Here is a 16,435-nt window from a genome sequence, read left to right as displayed (position 1 = left end):
CGTTTAGATGGTTTTGTGCTCACGTGGCTATGTAATATGCCAGCAAGTGGTCTGTTCTGGCAAGTAGACCGTTCTGACTGCAGACTTTGTGAAGCACGGTCCCGTCTGTCCGTAGAGCACCATCAGCCACGTGAGCGTGCTGTACTCGTGCGTGCGAGTGAGCTCTGCCGAGCCGATGCTACACGGCCACCCCGACGGGGAAGAGTACTGCTGAGTCACTCCGGTCAGCGCTCTGACCCAAAGGGACCTCAGAGCTTTCTCCTAACCACACACAAAAGAAGCAAAAACCAAATGGTGACACACAGACATTTTATTATAGACCAAAAAAAAAGTATTTTTGCTATGTATCTGTATTCTGAATTATTTCATTAGCTAATTTCAAGAATTCATATAAACAGAAAAAGAATCTGGCCTTTTTTTTCCCCCCTTTTTTAGGTGTGTTTCTGATAGATTGTACTTGATCTGCATTCGAACTCCAGCTTTATCACTGGCCTAGAGACGATGCTAGAATTCTCTAAGCCTTCAGTGAAATGTTCTCAGAGGTAGATAGGTTTTTGTTGGAGACTTCAAGAGTATCTACTTGAGCATGAAAAATGATTGAGTTACATGAGCCACAACTCTAAACTTCAGCAAGGGTATAGATTAAAAAGGAGGAGGATATTGGGTACAGAATCAAATATGGGTATGAAAATGGATGCGATTGATTTAGCGGAGGGCTAAATTGCCTCAAATCATAAAAGGACACCCATCCACTCTGATGCAACTTAATTTTGTTGAAACCCATTTCAGGACTCAGGCCTTGATGGAATGCCTGGCTCCCCTCCATCTTCACAGCCGGACAGTGAACACATGGACAAGCCCAAGCTCAAAGCCGGAGGTTCCGTAGAGAGTCTGCGCAGTTCTCTGAGTGGGCAGAGCTCGATGAGTATGTCTGGTTTGTCATTATACGTGATTGCAGCTAGAGTCAAGATCAGCCTTTTCCTGAGTGTCAGAGTCAGGCAATTTAAAGATGAGTCAGACCAAGTTCCGACCCTCAGGGTGCTATTAGAGACAGACCTGCAAAAGATGTGGGCCAGGAGTCCTATTTGTTCAAGAGCAGAGGTACAGCAGGGGCGCAAAAGAGGCTGTGATGAATTTGGATTGGAGAAAAGAGAGAAAGCACCTCAGAGGAAGGATCTGGAGAACGGAGAAGAACAAGTTAAGGGGAAAGGTTCATGAAATGACCAACAAAAAAAGATGGGGGAAGAGAGAATTAGAAATGTCACACGTAACAGGTGCCATTCAACCACTCCACGACTCACAGGGGTGTCAGCTGAGTGGTATGGGGCAAGGGCGGGGGGGCGGGGGAGAGCAATTTAAAGCACCATTTTCAAAGCAACTGGCCTTGGGCAAGTTCCTTGACTTCTCTGAGTTTCCTCATCTGTAAAATGGGGTAAAACAGTAAGCCGGAGAGGCTACGACTGTGGAAGGCTTCTTGTGTCCTCCATTAGGGAGTCTGTTGTCACCCGGAGTCCCCAGTCTACTTAGGTGGTTGATTAGGGTTAATAGAAAATTCAGTCCCCTGGTCTCCTAACCTAGGCCTGCTACGGTCCTGACATACGCTGTGGCCTGTCCCCTAGTTTCTGACCCGCGACACCTTTCGTGCCTTTAAGCTTTGCCGCGCAGGGAATCTGCATTTACCCTTGTCCCTATTTTTCCTGTGCAGGCGGTCAGACAGTAAGCACCACGGATTCCTCGACCAGCAACAGGGAGAGTGTCAAGTCCGAAGACGGTGATGATGAGGAGCCCCCCTACCGGGGCCCCTTCTGTGGGCGCGCCAGGGTGCACACCGACTTCACGCCTAGTCCCTATGACACAGACTCGCTCAAGCTCAAGGTAGGTCTCCACCTGGCCTCAAGCCGGCTCTTTGTGGCTTTAAGAGATCGTCTGTTTTCCTTGCTGTTGAATGCTGGGCTCTTGTGGTGCGTACTGGCCAGTAACTTGGCTACGGTGATAAAGTGGTCTCCTCTGTACAGGAAAACAAAACAGAGACCTAGCTAGCATTTAGGACAAAGGTGGATCTTGTGTTACTCCTCTGTCATCACCACCTTATCCCCCAGCCCTTACCTGTGACCTCAGCTTCCTTTTAGAATTCCTGTTGCCCTCCACCCTCCAGTTTCTTTGTCCAGCTGAAGAAACCTTACCTTCTTCTCTTTGTGACTGACCAGTGATGTTTAACGGGACAGATGGAATTGCACACAATGTATGAAGCAGTTCCAGAACAGGGATCACGTAGCATTTGGTTGGTGGGAAATCTTTCTTTCTCTAGGAAGTAGGAGCTCTGGATGACGGCCAGGCGTCCCAGGTGCCCACCTACTCATAAGCACCAAGGAAGACCTGAGCCACACTTCGTCTCATGGTGCAGGGGGGTGGAGGGTAGGAGACCTCAGGCCTGCATGGAATCTGGCGCTCTGCCACGCTCCCAGTTATGTATAGTGATTTGTAGAACCCTGATTCTGGTCTTCAGTAGTTTCCCATCTGCGTGATGAACATATCTAACTGATGCATGGTTCATACCTAGAGATGGATCTAATGGAAAGATCTTTGTTCCCTGGGCCACAGAAAGGAGACATCATTGATATAATCAGCAAGCCACCCATGGGCACCTGGATGGGTCTGTTAAACAACAAGGTTGGCACATTCAAGTTCATCTACGTAGATGTGCTAAATGAGGAAGAAGAGAAGCCCAAGCGCCCCACCAGGAGGAGGAGAAAAGGAAGACCACCCCAGCCCAAATCTGTGGAAGATCTCCTTGATCGGATCAACCTGAAAGTCAGTTTCTTTCCATTCTAGTCACGCGTGGCACCCTACTGCCTTCTCCTTTTCCTAAATTAAGCAAGGGCACTTTCAGGGAAGAGGAGCAGAGCAAACCGTTACTAGGATGAGTATCCGGTACTCTACAGAAAGAGGTACCAGTATGCTAATGCTGCCGCTGACCCTTGCTGGGGGGGACTGCACAAGTCCCGGGGCTAAGTGTGCTACGAGCCCCAAGAACAGCTTTCAGAGAGCTGTGAGCTTCAGGCTAGTCCCAGGAGGGGCTGTGAGCACAAACTCCCGGACCTGCTCCCTCGGCTGCCCAGGCTGTGAGCCGCACACACCCCCACCCAGTTACTCCCAGGACCTAGCACACTGGGCCCACAGAAGTAGATTCTGTTTCCTCCTTGCAAAGTCTCTTGCTCCTGAGGAAATCACAGGGCTTTGAGTGGATTTCAGTAGCTCTGTACATGAAAGAGATGTGCCTTCCCCAGTTCGCTGTGTGGCATTAAAGGCGTCAGTCAGGGCAGAGGAGCAATTCAAACGCACGCCCATGGAGTCCATATCTCCTTCACCTGTGGTGAATGAGACGCCCTGCCTGCCTGCCGGGCTCTGCGACTGGGGGGTACAGAGGAGGTTATAAATGATCGTTACCCGTCTTCCAGTTAGATGAAAGGGACTGTGGAAGGAGTTCAGGGGTTTGAGGCTGGTGCTGGTCACGTACCATGAAGCCGAGCTTGCTGACTCACCGGCGTGTTCCTTCCCTCACAGGAGCACATGCCCACTTTCCTGTTCAATGGGTACGAAGACCTGGACACCTTTAAGCTCCTGGAGGAGGAAGACTTGGATGAGTTAAACATTAGGGACCCGGAACACAGGGCTGTTCTCTTGACAGCAGTGGAGCTGTTGCAGGAATACGACAGTAAGTTCCTCCCAGCACCCAGGGGTCCCTCGTTAGATCAGCCGCACACTCGGGTCCCTAGAGTCACTCCTTTGGTCCTCCTCTGTCCAAAGCTAGCATCTGTCTTGTGTTCTGGCATATGGCACAAAGGCATAAATTCCCCATGTAGCCCTTCTGGTTGAGGGAAGAGCAAAAGAAAACCTTACTGCTGGTCCCTTTCCTGGCAGGTTTCTAGGTCACTGAGAGCAGTGATTGAGAAGGGAGTTACGTGTTCTCACACGGCAGAGGCCCCCTCTGGCACTCTGGGCTGCGCAGCCGCAGCAGGTCATCGTGGAGGCCGACGCGCTGGGAGTCCTCCCCGGCCCCGGGTCAGTCCCTTCTCAAAGCACTCTGAAGTCGTTTCCTTGTCGAATGGGAGGGTTAATGAATCAGTGACATTCATCAGCTTCCACTGAAGCAGCAGGAAATACTGGAGGTGAATATGGAGAGCAGAGAATTCCGTATTGCACATTCTCAGCCGAGGCAAGAGCTCATTTTTATAGTCCATGGGCAGAGTTCAGTAAGCTCGCAGCTTTTATGAAGTCTGTTTGAATACACTGTATCCTCTGCTCCATTAACCTAGTGTTATCTTGCTCTTTATTCTTCAGTCTGACACCAAAAATACCCCTGAAATTATTCATCACGAGGGGAGTATCCTTTCTAGTTATTGAATTCAAATGCATTTTCTTTCAAGTGCTCTGCATCCCCAGCGAATAGCATTTCTGTTGCTAAAAGACAAACCAAAACCATGGTTAATGGTGGGGGAGGGGGAAACATTACTGAATGTATCAGGCCCAAGAGACATGGAAGCGAGTGAGTCAGTAGAGTTAAATTCACTCTGCTTAATCGGTCCACCCTCTAAATTAAGTGATAAACATAGAGGACCACACACCATCAGCTAGATGTCTGAACCCTAGATAAACAGACTGCCTTCAGGGATAGATTTGAAGAGAACTGTGCTCCATAGTTAATACTACCTTACAGCCAGGTCTCTTTGGTAGGGGAGCTGTCTCTCGAGGAAGGGGGCGTGTGGCCAGGCTGTGGACAGAGAGCCTCCTGGCCCAGTGCCTGGTGTGGCCAGCCAGCTATATTAATGTCAATTAATGTTAAATCATCTACTCTCCTGGACCACATCTGCTCTATAAAATAGCTCATTTGCTCTTCCTCAGCCACCGAGAACAGCTGGTTTACAAACCCTATCCATTACGTTCCTGTAGCATTCAGAGCACAGGAGGAGCGGAGCTAAACCCTGAGGATAAGACAGGATGGATCTGCGCTTAGTCTCTTTCCTGCCACATTGGCTCAGATTCATCGCCCCTCCCAGGAGCATGTCCTGAGGTTTGCACCAGGGAATATTTCATAGCAGGGAATCTGCCTATCGTGATGCATACTCAGAAGTCTAAGGAGGGCTCTCTGCTTCTTTCTAAATATCACTTCCAGTCTATGCGATGCCCTTGCTTAGACTATCCCTAATGCATAAAATAGCCCTTCCTTTTCCTGGTTCTCAAACAAAGGCTTTGGGGGCTCCGAGGTGCCAATGAGTGCCAACTGTCTGGGTCCAGACCTATCCTCGGATTGTAAGATTTTACATTCAGTGCAGTTAAATTGTGTTTAGGAAGTAACTGATAACCTAAAGGACACCACAGATTTCTGTCAAGCTAAATCTCTATGCTCTAGACCGATCCAGAGATCTACTGAGATCTGGCAGACCTTCTAGCTCAGCCACCCCCAAGAGCTTCGCTTGGCAGTCAGACCTACCAGTCTCTCTCATTGCGCATCGGTCGTGGGGAATGCAGGCCTTCGTACAGGGTTCCATTCGGAAAAGACTGTCTGATAGCATTTCCTACACTGACAGCAAAACCACTGTCCTGGGCACGCCAAATAAAAACTCTTTTTAAATTATTTTAATAAGAATTTTAATTGGCAATTATTTCTAATATACAGAAAAAAGTACAGAGAAAAAACAAATCCACATAGCTACTTCTTAAATCCAACTAAAGCTAACATTTTAGCATATTTGCTTCAATTCTTTTTTAAAGAAATACAAGGAACCGTTACAAGCTCATTGAAAGGCCTGCTATCCAAGAATCCCATTCCCTCTTCCTTCCCGAGGTAACTGCACTCCAGAAAGTGGCATGTGTCCTTATGCACAAGCATCTTCTGATGTTTGACTATCTCCCTGTCTTAGCATATTTTTCCTCCCTGTGTCTATGTGAGATGGGGGAGGACTTTAACCCAGAGTCCCTTCAGGCCCAAACGGGGTTTCAGCCCTCCAAACCCAGTCCTCCGAGCTTATTTGACTATGAGAACTATTATGGTTCAAGCTCACCTTCTCTCTTCTCCTTTATACCTTGGCATTCATGCTAGTAAGTGGGGGAAAGGATATGGCCTTGAATCTGCAGACCATCTAAGAGCTCTCCCTAATGAAGGAGAGTGAGTTACTTGGTCAATACTGGATTTTAGTGTTAGGGGCTTTTCCTAAACTTGATGATAGTTGGAGTCTTGCTAAGTAGCTGCTGAATGGATCTTTCAGGAAGTGACCACAGCCCCTCAACATAGGCCTCAGACTGTATCCTCTGAACTGGCTTTCAGACAGTGTGAGGCATCCCTTCTCCCCCCCAGCTTCAGGTACCCTGGCTGTGTCTGGTGAGGCTGGCAGCCCTGCAGGCACAGTCTGCATTTTCATACACTGATGGGGACAAGTGTTCTCTTTTATTCCCGTTGGTCAGCACTTTGGAGTCTGTTTTGGCTGAGGCAGTGCACTGAACAGTCTCGCCAAGGACAAACTACATTGATTCCTCTTCCTGGGTTGTAACTGATAGCTCAAGGCCTTCATTTTACATGTATCATTTTCCTAAATAACATACTAGACGAGGACAAAGGCTACTTCAAATCCACAGACTCTTCCACATAATGAGGACATCACTCTAGAATGTTCTACTTTTTGTGTGGGGGAAGGTGAAGGTTTTGCTGTTGTGCTTCCAATTAATTTTTCATTAGTCTTTTAAAAAAATAGCACTTCTTAATTTGAGGTTCTTCTTTAAGGGCTTACTCTGCCATGATTAGTGTCAGAAAACGCTTTCCTTTTGAGAAATGCAAACAGGAAATGGAGAGCGGGCAAGAGGGACAGTTGGCACACTGCGGAATGGCAGTCATCTGCCTTCCTGTTTTTTAATGACCTAAAAAACGGCATCACATTTCTGGTTTTTTTTTTTTTTTTTTTCTTTATGTATGTGGTCAGGGGAGGGGCAGTGAAGAGAAAGGAAAATAAAGCCATTTATACAGAAAATGTTTTCTTGGTTTCTGTTTTATGTGACCAAGTACTTTCTCTGCGTAGTCATACAGAGATGTTCTTCATGTAACCTCGCTCCCATGTAAGGCCTTATGTGCCCTCTTCATAGAATGTGTGGGTGACGACCCACACGTGGGTGATGAAGTCCCCTCCCCCTTATTTCTTATGTGACTGACTTCAGGCACTTTCCCTGGACAGCAACACCAGGTACTTCTCTTCAGAGGGTTCTTTCAGACACCCACATGAAGAGTGTCCATGGCTCTCTGTCCAAGTTAGGGGCTTCCTGAACTTTCCCTGTCTTACTTTTGTGTACAGGCACTAGAAATGCTGACCCCAAACACAGAGAGAGGAAAGAAAACCTTCTAACACCACAAACAAACAACAAAAAGGATTTAACGTGTGCCCCCATCAGGTTAGGGGTTCACGTCCCCATCTGCCAGCTTTACTCCTGTTGAGAGAACATAAGAGCCAGCACTTGTCACCAAGACCTAAGAATGCTCCCAGATTGTAATAAAATTCAGTATTTCATTTACCACTTACTTTCACATTGGCTTCCAAATTCCAAATTGCCAAATAACTTGGAAGACAAATCTTAAGGTAACCTGCTTGTGAAAGGGGCTATTAACTCTTGGCTTCCAGTCCACGGTACCATCTCTCAGAAAGCTTCCCTGACTGCTCACACAGTGCTCTGAATTCTCCTTCCTGACTGGCCCGAAGCCAGAGTCACCCTCTGGGTAACTGGAAAGACACAACCTGCAGCTACATACTCTCCCTCTAAATTTATCATCACCTCTGAAATTATCACTAAACCATGAATTTATTATCTCCACCTGAATAATACCATATTTATTATACCTTATACAAAATATGTTCTGCTCTCCTCCATTCCTTTTTATTTCATTCACTTTAAAACAGTTCTCTTCCAGAAGTTGAAGGCTTAAAAACGTTTGGGGATAGCAGGATAAAATAAAGATTTGGTTGACTCTGAAACCTGTGCTTTCCCTTCCCTTTATGATTCTGTGCTGTGTGTTTACCTTCTCTAGGTAATAGTGACCAGTCAGGCTCCCAGGAGAAGCTGCTGATGGACAGCCCGGGCTTGAGTGGATGCTCTCCGAGAGACTCGGGATGCTATGAGAGCAGTGAGAACCTGGAACACGGTAATGGCCACACAGATAATTACGAGTGCGCCTTCATAAGCAAGCCACTTGGGTCATTTATGACTCTTTCTTCCTCAGCCCGAGAAATGCTTTTGGGGCTACTGGTAATAGGGAGAATTTTTCCAGGATTACTGGTGCTTAATTAAGATTCTTAAAAAGCCTGAGCGTCTCTCAAGAAACTAGGCAACAGATGTTTTTGAGAATTGAGAATTGAGTATAGTGATCTCCTCAATCGTCCATCCCAGTTCGCACATAAATGGAGAGTGTAAGACACTTGTGTGTCAGAGAAAGGACCCTCAACTTCCTGTTGCCCTGAAGCTCTTAGCACCTGAGCCACAGGGTAGATCATGAAAAGAGCAGTGGGGTCTAGAACCAGAAGTCCTGGTCCTGGGGGTCTGAACCCTGAAGAGAGCATTTACAAGCCCAAGATTTTGGTCAGATGACTTCATATCTCTGAGCCCCCTCATCACTGAAGTAGTAAATGACTTTCTTTCTCACAGATTGTTCTAAGTGTAATGACATGTTAATACCTAGCATTTATTAGACCTGGACCATGAACTGGGCAGTCAGCCCAAGTGTGGCGGCCCTTGGTGTTGGGACACTGCCCAGTGGAGCAGGCTTATTCTCTTGAGGATCACGGTCGCAGGCACTCCTTTGATGAACAGATGGATTCTGTAGTGCGTCAAAGAGGACAGTGCACAAACATCTGCATTCATTCTGAAGTGAGTGAAAAGACTGACTTTATCCAAACGGCCTCTGCTTCCTTTCCGTGGAAGCTACATCTCTGAATAAATACAGGGTATAGGGTTCTATCTTAAAATACTACAATTCTGGTTTTTTTTTTTTTTTTTAAATCTCAAAACTTCAGGCTAGCTAGATATCCCCCAACTACCTACATCTAATATGGTACTTCCTTCTCCCTCAGAGAGCATGACTGGGGCTCCGTGTTATGTCCCCAGACTTCACATCAGTCGGCCAGGCCCACGCATGGTCTCCTCACTGGAATATTAGAGAATATGTTTTTGGCGTTATTGGGAGTATGGAGTGCCAGACTCACTGCAAATGACAAACACGGTCTGAATCTGCGCTCCACTTATAATAGACCCTTCATAATTACATGCACACAGAAGATGTTCGATAGATAGGTTTTGGAACAACAGGATCAGCCATAAATTTCACTTGGAAAAGCAGCAGGACAGTATACGAGCAAGGATAAAACTGCCAGAAGTCCACCACTCACACCAAAAAGCACTTTAAAAGCAAGATGTTTTCAAAGTCAGTGTGACTTTTTTTATCCCCCATCTTTTCTTCCTGGTCCACTTGACTGTTAAGAACGTGGTATCTCTGCTACACCCCCCCCCCCAATTCAAATCTTAAAGCAAGCTGTTCTAGTTCTCACTAGGAAAGTATTTTCATTGACTGCAGGGATGAATGTGAGGTGGGTTTAAAGGAGCCAGTGCTTGTTAGGCAGCCCATAAGCCTTGGTCTGCGGCGTCCTGCATGCCTCGGGGCCCCCAGGGGCTTGGCAGCCACATACAGGGTGGGGCCTACCTGGCCTTGGCCTTGAGGCACCTCTACACTTCGGCTTTGATCTTTTTATAAATGAAGCTTCAGTAAAAAGGATACTCTTGCTTTGAAAATACCTGATTTTAAAAGTACGATTTTCTGAAAAAGGAGGAATCTGTTACCATTAGGTACTTGGCAATCATCTGACCTCTCCTCTTAGTCCGTAGTCAGTCTCTACTCTGCTCCTCCTGTCTGCCGTGTGAGGTAAATAAATTGTATCCCAAATACCTGCAGCTGTAAAACCTAACTTGTGCGTCTCCCACGTCCTTTTCTCTTCACAGTACAAACCAGCATTTGAGTGTTGGGAGCTAGTAGGTCCTTGAGGAAAACAATTTCCCAGGTAGACCATCCATCAGGGTCACAAAAGCAGCAGTATCGTCAAGGCCTCTGCCTCCAGGGTCTGGCCTGAGTGCAGAGCAATTACTGAGGTGGAGGGTGACCTGAAGGCCAAGCATCTTGTGTCTCCCCCCCGCCGCCCCCCCCATCCTAACGGGGAGGCAGTCAGTAGGGAATTTCAGGAGGCCTCCTTGTCTCAAACATGCAGCTTACGTTAAATGGGGTCCAGTGCATCCTGTTTTACCCTGGGTAGCTCTGGCTTCCTGTTGTGGCCCCCAGACTTCCCTGAAGTTCTGTTGACAGAACACAGGAAGACCATTGTGAAAAATGCCCAGGGTTGATAGTTTTTAGCTGCCACTGGAATTCTCAAGTAGCCCATCTGTTAAAATATTGAGCACCTAGTGAAGCAAAGCTTTTTAAACTACAGGTTGCAATTCATTAGTGGATTGTAGAATCAGTTTAGAGGGTCATGAATAGCAGTTTCGTAAAAGAAAATAGAATAGAAAATACCACGGTGCATTCCAAAGGTAGGACTGATACCATTACTTGTAATCTTTGGTTCAATGTGTATGTCTCTCTGTGCACATGTGTGTGTACTTGCTGAATGTAAAATGTGTTTCTTACTGTAGGTCAGAATTTAAACAAACCGTTACGGGCTCTAAAACCAGGACGAGAGTGGGGGGAGCGAATGGGCAGGGTGCAGACTTCAAAGAGGTACTCACTCTCAGGTACTTACCTCCACCTATGCGCCCCCAGGCTCTTTCCTCACCTCACCCTGATCGCAATTCTAATGAGCATTTTGGGGACCTCAAAATTTGATCCATGAACTCTACCGAAGTGTTTCATCAATTTGGGAAGATAGTGGTTCTCCTGAAACCCTAGTGTTACAGCAGCCTCAGTTAAGATGGGACTGAAAACCCACCTAGAGGACTTCTGGGAAGACAGCAGAGTACGAGGCCCCTAAACTCACCTTTTCCCATAGACACAACTAGTAACAGCCACATCAGTGCCTCCAACCCAGAAAACCACCCAAAGATGGGCAAAACAGACTTTCCAGTTAACTCTCGAGAGAAGGATGTATCAAAAAGGTGGGAGGGGTGGAGGCATGGTCAGGAACCGAACTCTGGAGAGACTAACCACAAACAAACAGGAGGGACACCGCAAGCACCTGAGAACAGACTGGGGGACCTGCGATGGAAAATGGCTTTGAAAACCAGTGGGTCTCGAGTTTGCGGGTTTTTAATAACCAGCTAGGCTTAACTCCAGCTACTTTAAAAATCAGTGGCTCAGCTCCTGGAGAGCTGAGGGGGATAGGAAATAGTCCTCAACAAGCCTGTCGAGATACAGCATAAAGGCAGCAGTTTGAAAAGCCCCTGGGGTGTGTGTGCAGATTGGTTTACTCATCTCAGAATGGGTGCTGGAGAGACAGGGATCTTTAGGAGACTTCTCCAAGAACAACAGCCGGCTGGTGCCATTGTCTCCACTCCCACCTGGACCACCTGCAGGAAACCGCGTGAACACTCTCTCCACCACCCTTGCTAACACCACACACCCTGCTCCCCGTGTTCTCCTGTGGACTTGCCCCATCCAGACCACCTCAGTTGACAGGACTCCCTCCAAAGCGGATCTTGCCGGGCCTCCTAGAAGCAGCCCTGGCAGGGACTGTTGCCTCTGCAAAGTGACTCCTGCCCCACAGAGAGGGGAAGATAATCCAAACCCCAGTACACTCAGTCGAAGCAGCCAAACCTTACAACCAGCGGTGCAGGGTGAGTGCCCTACGGATCAATGCATCTGCAGCGCTGGCAGGCATCTGGCCTGACTGCCAGCCCTGCCCACCAACAAAAGCTTCTCTGGACAACATGGGGAGAGCACCCTGCAGCTGAGTGTGACAGCAGCCCTTGCAAACGGGCTGAGGGCAGGCATCTGGTCTTCTGCCAGCACCATCCCAACTGCAAACCCATGACCACCCCAGATGGACTCAGCATGGGGACCAAATCCACCCACAACAGGCATAGTGGACCACAGCCGCCAACTGGACTAAAGGCAAATGAGGCTCAGCCACAAGAGTAGGGTACACGCAGTCCACACAAAAGACACCCCTGAAGCTCCTGGCTGAGGTGAACAGGGGACCACGGAACCTCTTCTTCATAAGGTTACATAAGGAGACATAACTGACTTTCCTATTAATCAGAAACAAATGCAGAGTTAGACAAAATAAGGAGACAGAAGAATATGTCCCAAATGAAAGGGCAAAACCACAGCCAAAGAGCTAAATGAAACAGTTAAGCAATATGTCTGATGAAGAATTCAAAATAATGGTCATAAAGATACTTACTGGATTTGAGAAGAGTGGAGGACCTCAGACCTTCAACAAAGATAGAATATGAAAAAGAACCAGAGATGAACTCAATAACAAAAATACACCAGAGGGAATCAGTAGATTAGAAGAGGCAAAGAATGATCAGCTAGCTGGAAGACAGTACTGGAAAGCAACCAGGCTGAACATCGAAAAAATGAGAACAGGTTAAGGGAACTCAGTGACATAATCAAGTGTAATAACTTCGCATTATAGGGATGCCAGGAGGAGAGAGAAAAGGGGGCAGAAAATTGATTTTAAGAAATAGTAGTTGAAAACTTCCCGAATCTGGGGAAGGAAACAGATGTCCAGATCCAGAAGACAGAGAGAGCCCCCAGCAAAATCAGTCCTAAGGAGGTCCACACCAAGACATGTAATAATTGGCAAAAAATAGTGACAAAGAATTTTTAAAGCAGCAAGAGCGAACGGTTGTTAATATATAAGGAAAACCCCATAAGGCTGTATCAGCTGATTTTTCAACAGAAACATTGCAGGGGCCAGACGGGAGTGGCATGATACATTCAAAGCGCTGAAAGGAAACAAAACAAAACTTGCAACCAAGAATACCCTACCCAGCAAGGCTATTATTCAGAATAGCAGGAGAGATAAAGTACTTCCCAGACAAACAGAAGTTAAAGGAGTTTATCACCACTAAACCAGCCTTATAAGAAACACTAAAGGGAATTCTTTGAGTGAAAAGGAAACACCATAATCAGGAGTAAGAAAATTATGAAAGGAAAAAATTTCACAGGTAAATACAAACATAAAAGTAGATCAATCACTTATAAAATCAGTACTGAAGTTAAAGCACAAAAGCAGTAAAATCAATTTTATCTGTAAAAATCAAATGGTTCACAAAATAAGATGTAATATATGATATCATATACATAAAACATGGGGTTGGGGGGGCGAGTCAAAATTTAGTGCTTTTAGAATGATTTCAAACTTAAGTGACTGTCAATATAGACTGCTCTGTGCATGGGACGTTATGTATCAAACTAATGGTAACCACAAATCAAAAACCTGTAATAGATATGTAAAAATAAGGGGAAAGGAATCGAGGCACATCACTAGAGAAGGCTATCAAACCACAAAGGAAGAGATTAAGAGAAGAAAGGAACAGAGAAGAACTAAAACAACTGTAAAACAAGTAACAAAATGGCAATAAGTATTTATTTGAGAGAATGAGAGCAGGCACAAGTGGTTGTGGGGCAGAGGGAGAAGCAGACTCCCTGCTGAGCAAGCGAGCCCGACATGGGGCTCGATCCCAGCACCCTGGGATCACGACCTCAGCCAAAGGCACATACTTAACCAACTGAGCCACCCAGGCACCCCAATAATTACTTTGAATGTAAATGGACTAAATGCTCCAATCAAAAGACATGGGGTAACTTAATATAAAAAAGAAAGACCCATTTATATGCTACCTACAAGAGACTTATTTCAGACCTAGACACATACAGAGTGAAAGTGAAAGGATAGAAAAACATTTACCATGCAAATGGAAGTGAAAAGAAAGCTAGTGTAGCAATATTTATATTGGAACAAATAGACTTTAAAATCAACAGTGTAACAAGATACAAAGAAGAGCACTACATATGATAAAAGGAACAATCCAGTAAGAGTATATAACAATTGCAAATATTTATGCACCCAACATGGGAGCACCTGGGTATATAAAGCAATATTAACAGACATAAAGGAAGAAATTGGCAGTAATACGAAAATAGTAGGGGACTTGAACACCCTACTTATGTTGATGCATAGATTATCTAGACAGAAAACCAACAAGGAAACAGTGGTTTTGAATGACACATTGAGTCAGATGGACCTAACAGATACATTCAGAACATTCCACCCAAAAACAGAATACACATTCAAGTGCACAGAACATCGGAACATTCTGCAGAACAGATCACATGTTAGGCCACAAAAGAAGTCTCAACAAATTCACAAACAGGTTGAAATGATATCAGGCATCTTTTCCAACCACAAAGGTATCAAACTGGAAATCAATCACAAGAAAAAATCCGGAAAGAACACAGATACATGAAAGCTAAATAACATGCTATTAAACAACAAATGAGTCAGTCAAGAAATCAAAGAGGAAATCAGCAAATACATAGAGACAAATGAAAATGAAAACACAATGGTCCAAAATCTTTGGGATGCAGCAAAAGCTGTTCTAAGAGGGGAGTTTATAGCAACACAGGCCTACCTCAAGAAGTAGGAAAAATCTCCAACAACCTAACCTTATATCTAAAGGAGCCAGACAAAGAAGAAGAAAGCCCAGTAGAGGAAACAAAGGTTAGAGCAGAAATAAATGAAATAGAGACTAAAAAAATGGAACAGATAGAATCAGGAGCTGGTTCTTTGAAAAGATCAAGAAAATTGATAAATCTTTCTCCATACTCATCAAAAAGAGAGGACTCAAATCAGAAATGAAAGAGAAAGAACTGATACCACAGAAATACAAAGGATAAAAGATTATGAAAAATTATATGCCAACAAATTGGACAACCTAGAAACCCAACCTTCCAAGACTGAATCAGAAAGAAATAGAAAATTTGAATAGACCACTTACTAGCAATGAAATTGGAAGGCAGTTTTGCTCACCACTATACCATCAACAATGCTACTAGTAATGACATTGAATCAGTAATTTAAAAAAACAAAACAAACTCTCAACAAGGGGCACCTGGGTGGGTCAGTCTGTTAAGCATCTGACTCTTGATTTCGGCTCAGGTCATGATCTCAGGGTTGTGATATCCAGCCCCGCATGGGCCTCCATGCTGAGCGTGGAGCCTGCTTAAGATTCTCTCTTTCCCTTCCTCCCTGACTTGCACATGCACAGGTGCTCTGTCTCTTAAAAAAAGTAAAAAATTAAATTAAAAAAAAAAAAACAACTCTCAACCAAGAAAAGTCCAGGACCAGATGGCTTCACAGGTGAATTCTACCAGTTCAAGAGGAGGGGTGCCTGGGTGGCTCAGTTGGTTAAGCATCCAACTCTTGATTTTGCCTCAGGTCATGATCTCGGGGTGGTGGAATGGAGCCCCAAGTCAGGCTCTATGCTCAGAGGGGAGTCTGCTGCTTTCCCTTTGCCCCTCCCCCTGCTCATGTTCTCTTTCTAAAATAAATAAATCTTTAAAAAAATATTAAAAGTAGAATTACCATGTGATCCAGTAATTTCACCACTGGGTATTTACCCAAAGAAAATGAAAACACTAATTTGAATAGATATTTGCACTCCTATGCTCATTGCAGTATTATTTACAATAGCCAAGATACGCACGCAACCCATGTCCACTGACGGATAAAGAAGATGTGCTATGTATGTACACAATGTGGTCTTAGCCATAAAAAAAGAATAAAATATTGCCATTTGCAGCAACATGAATGGACCTAAAGGCTATAATGCTAAGTGAAATAAATCACTCAGAGAAAGACAAATAGCATATGATTTCACTCATATGTGGAATTTAAGAAACAAAACGAACAGGGAGAGACTTAAATACAGAGAAAGGGGAGGAGGGTGGGAAGATGGGTGAAAGAGATAAAGGGGATAAACAGTACACTTGAGTGCTTAGAAGTGTATGGAATCATTGAATCATTGTACTGTACACCGGGAACTATGATTGAACCCTAGAGAACCCGCCACCTAGAGCGCTGGGGCACAGCGACTCCCGAATTCCAGTAAACATCTAAGTCCTCCTGTAAGTCCTGAAGGCTTTTTCTTTCCTGTTAATAACCTTTCCATATCCAAACATTTTCAGGAATTTCATTCTCCAAGCTGTTCTTGGATTGTAAGGATTTCACAGATAACACTGGCAGACTTAATGCTCAAAAGAATCCAGGTGTACTTGCTAAGGAGCGATAGACACTGGCAAGCCATACTTCACCTGCAAGGTCACTTCAGGGATCTTTCCAGTATAAGGAGAATGTGGAAGTATAATCTAGACTCACAGTTTCTATGAACTGTTAAAGGGAAGGAAAGC

The 16,435-nt window shown here is 45.3% G+C and overlaps 1 protein-coding gene across 12 annotated transcripts in view; it reads left to right on the top strand.

The window, feature by feature from the left end:
- The window catches only part of SASH1 (SAM and SH3 domain containing 1), a 244,748-nt gene that overhangs the window by 219,143 nt on the left and 9,170 nt on the right, over positions 1–16,435 (top strand). For all 12 annotated transcript variants that reach the window (XM_044386408.3, XM_048226135.2, XM_048226134.2 and 9 more), the window contains 5 exons: positions 790–925; positions 1,706–1,875; positions 2,602–2,811; positions 3,565–3,715; positions 8,069–8,182. In XM_044386408.3, the coding sequence (XP_044242343.3) occupies positions 790–925; positions 1,706–1,875; positions 2,602–2,811; positions 3,565–3,715; positions 8,069–8,182 (781 nt within the window). The remainder of the gene's footprint in view (positions 1–789; positions 926–1,705; positions 1,876–2,601; positions 2,812–3,564; positions 3,716–8,068; positions 8,183–16,435) is intronic.

This window comes from Ursus arctos, unplaced genomic scaffold (genome assembly GCF_023065955.2).
Source record: "Ursus arctos isolate Adak ecotype North America unplaced genomic scaffold, UrsArc2.0 scaffold_13, whole genome shotgun sequence".
NCBI classification, from domain to species: domain Eukaryota; kingdom Metazoa; phylum Chordata; class Mammalia; order Carnivora; family Ursidae; genus Ursus; species Ursus arctos.
This window is presented reverse-complemented; position numbering and strand designations above follow the sequence as displayed.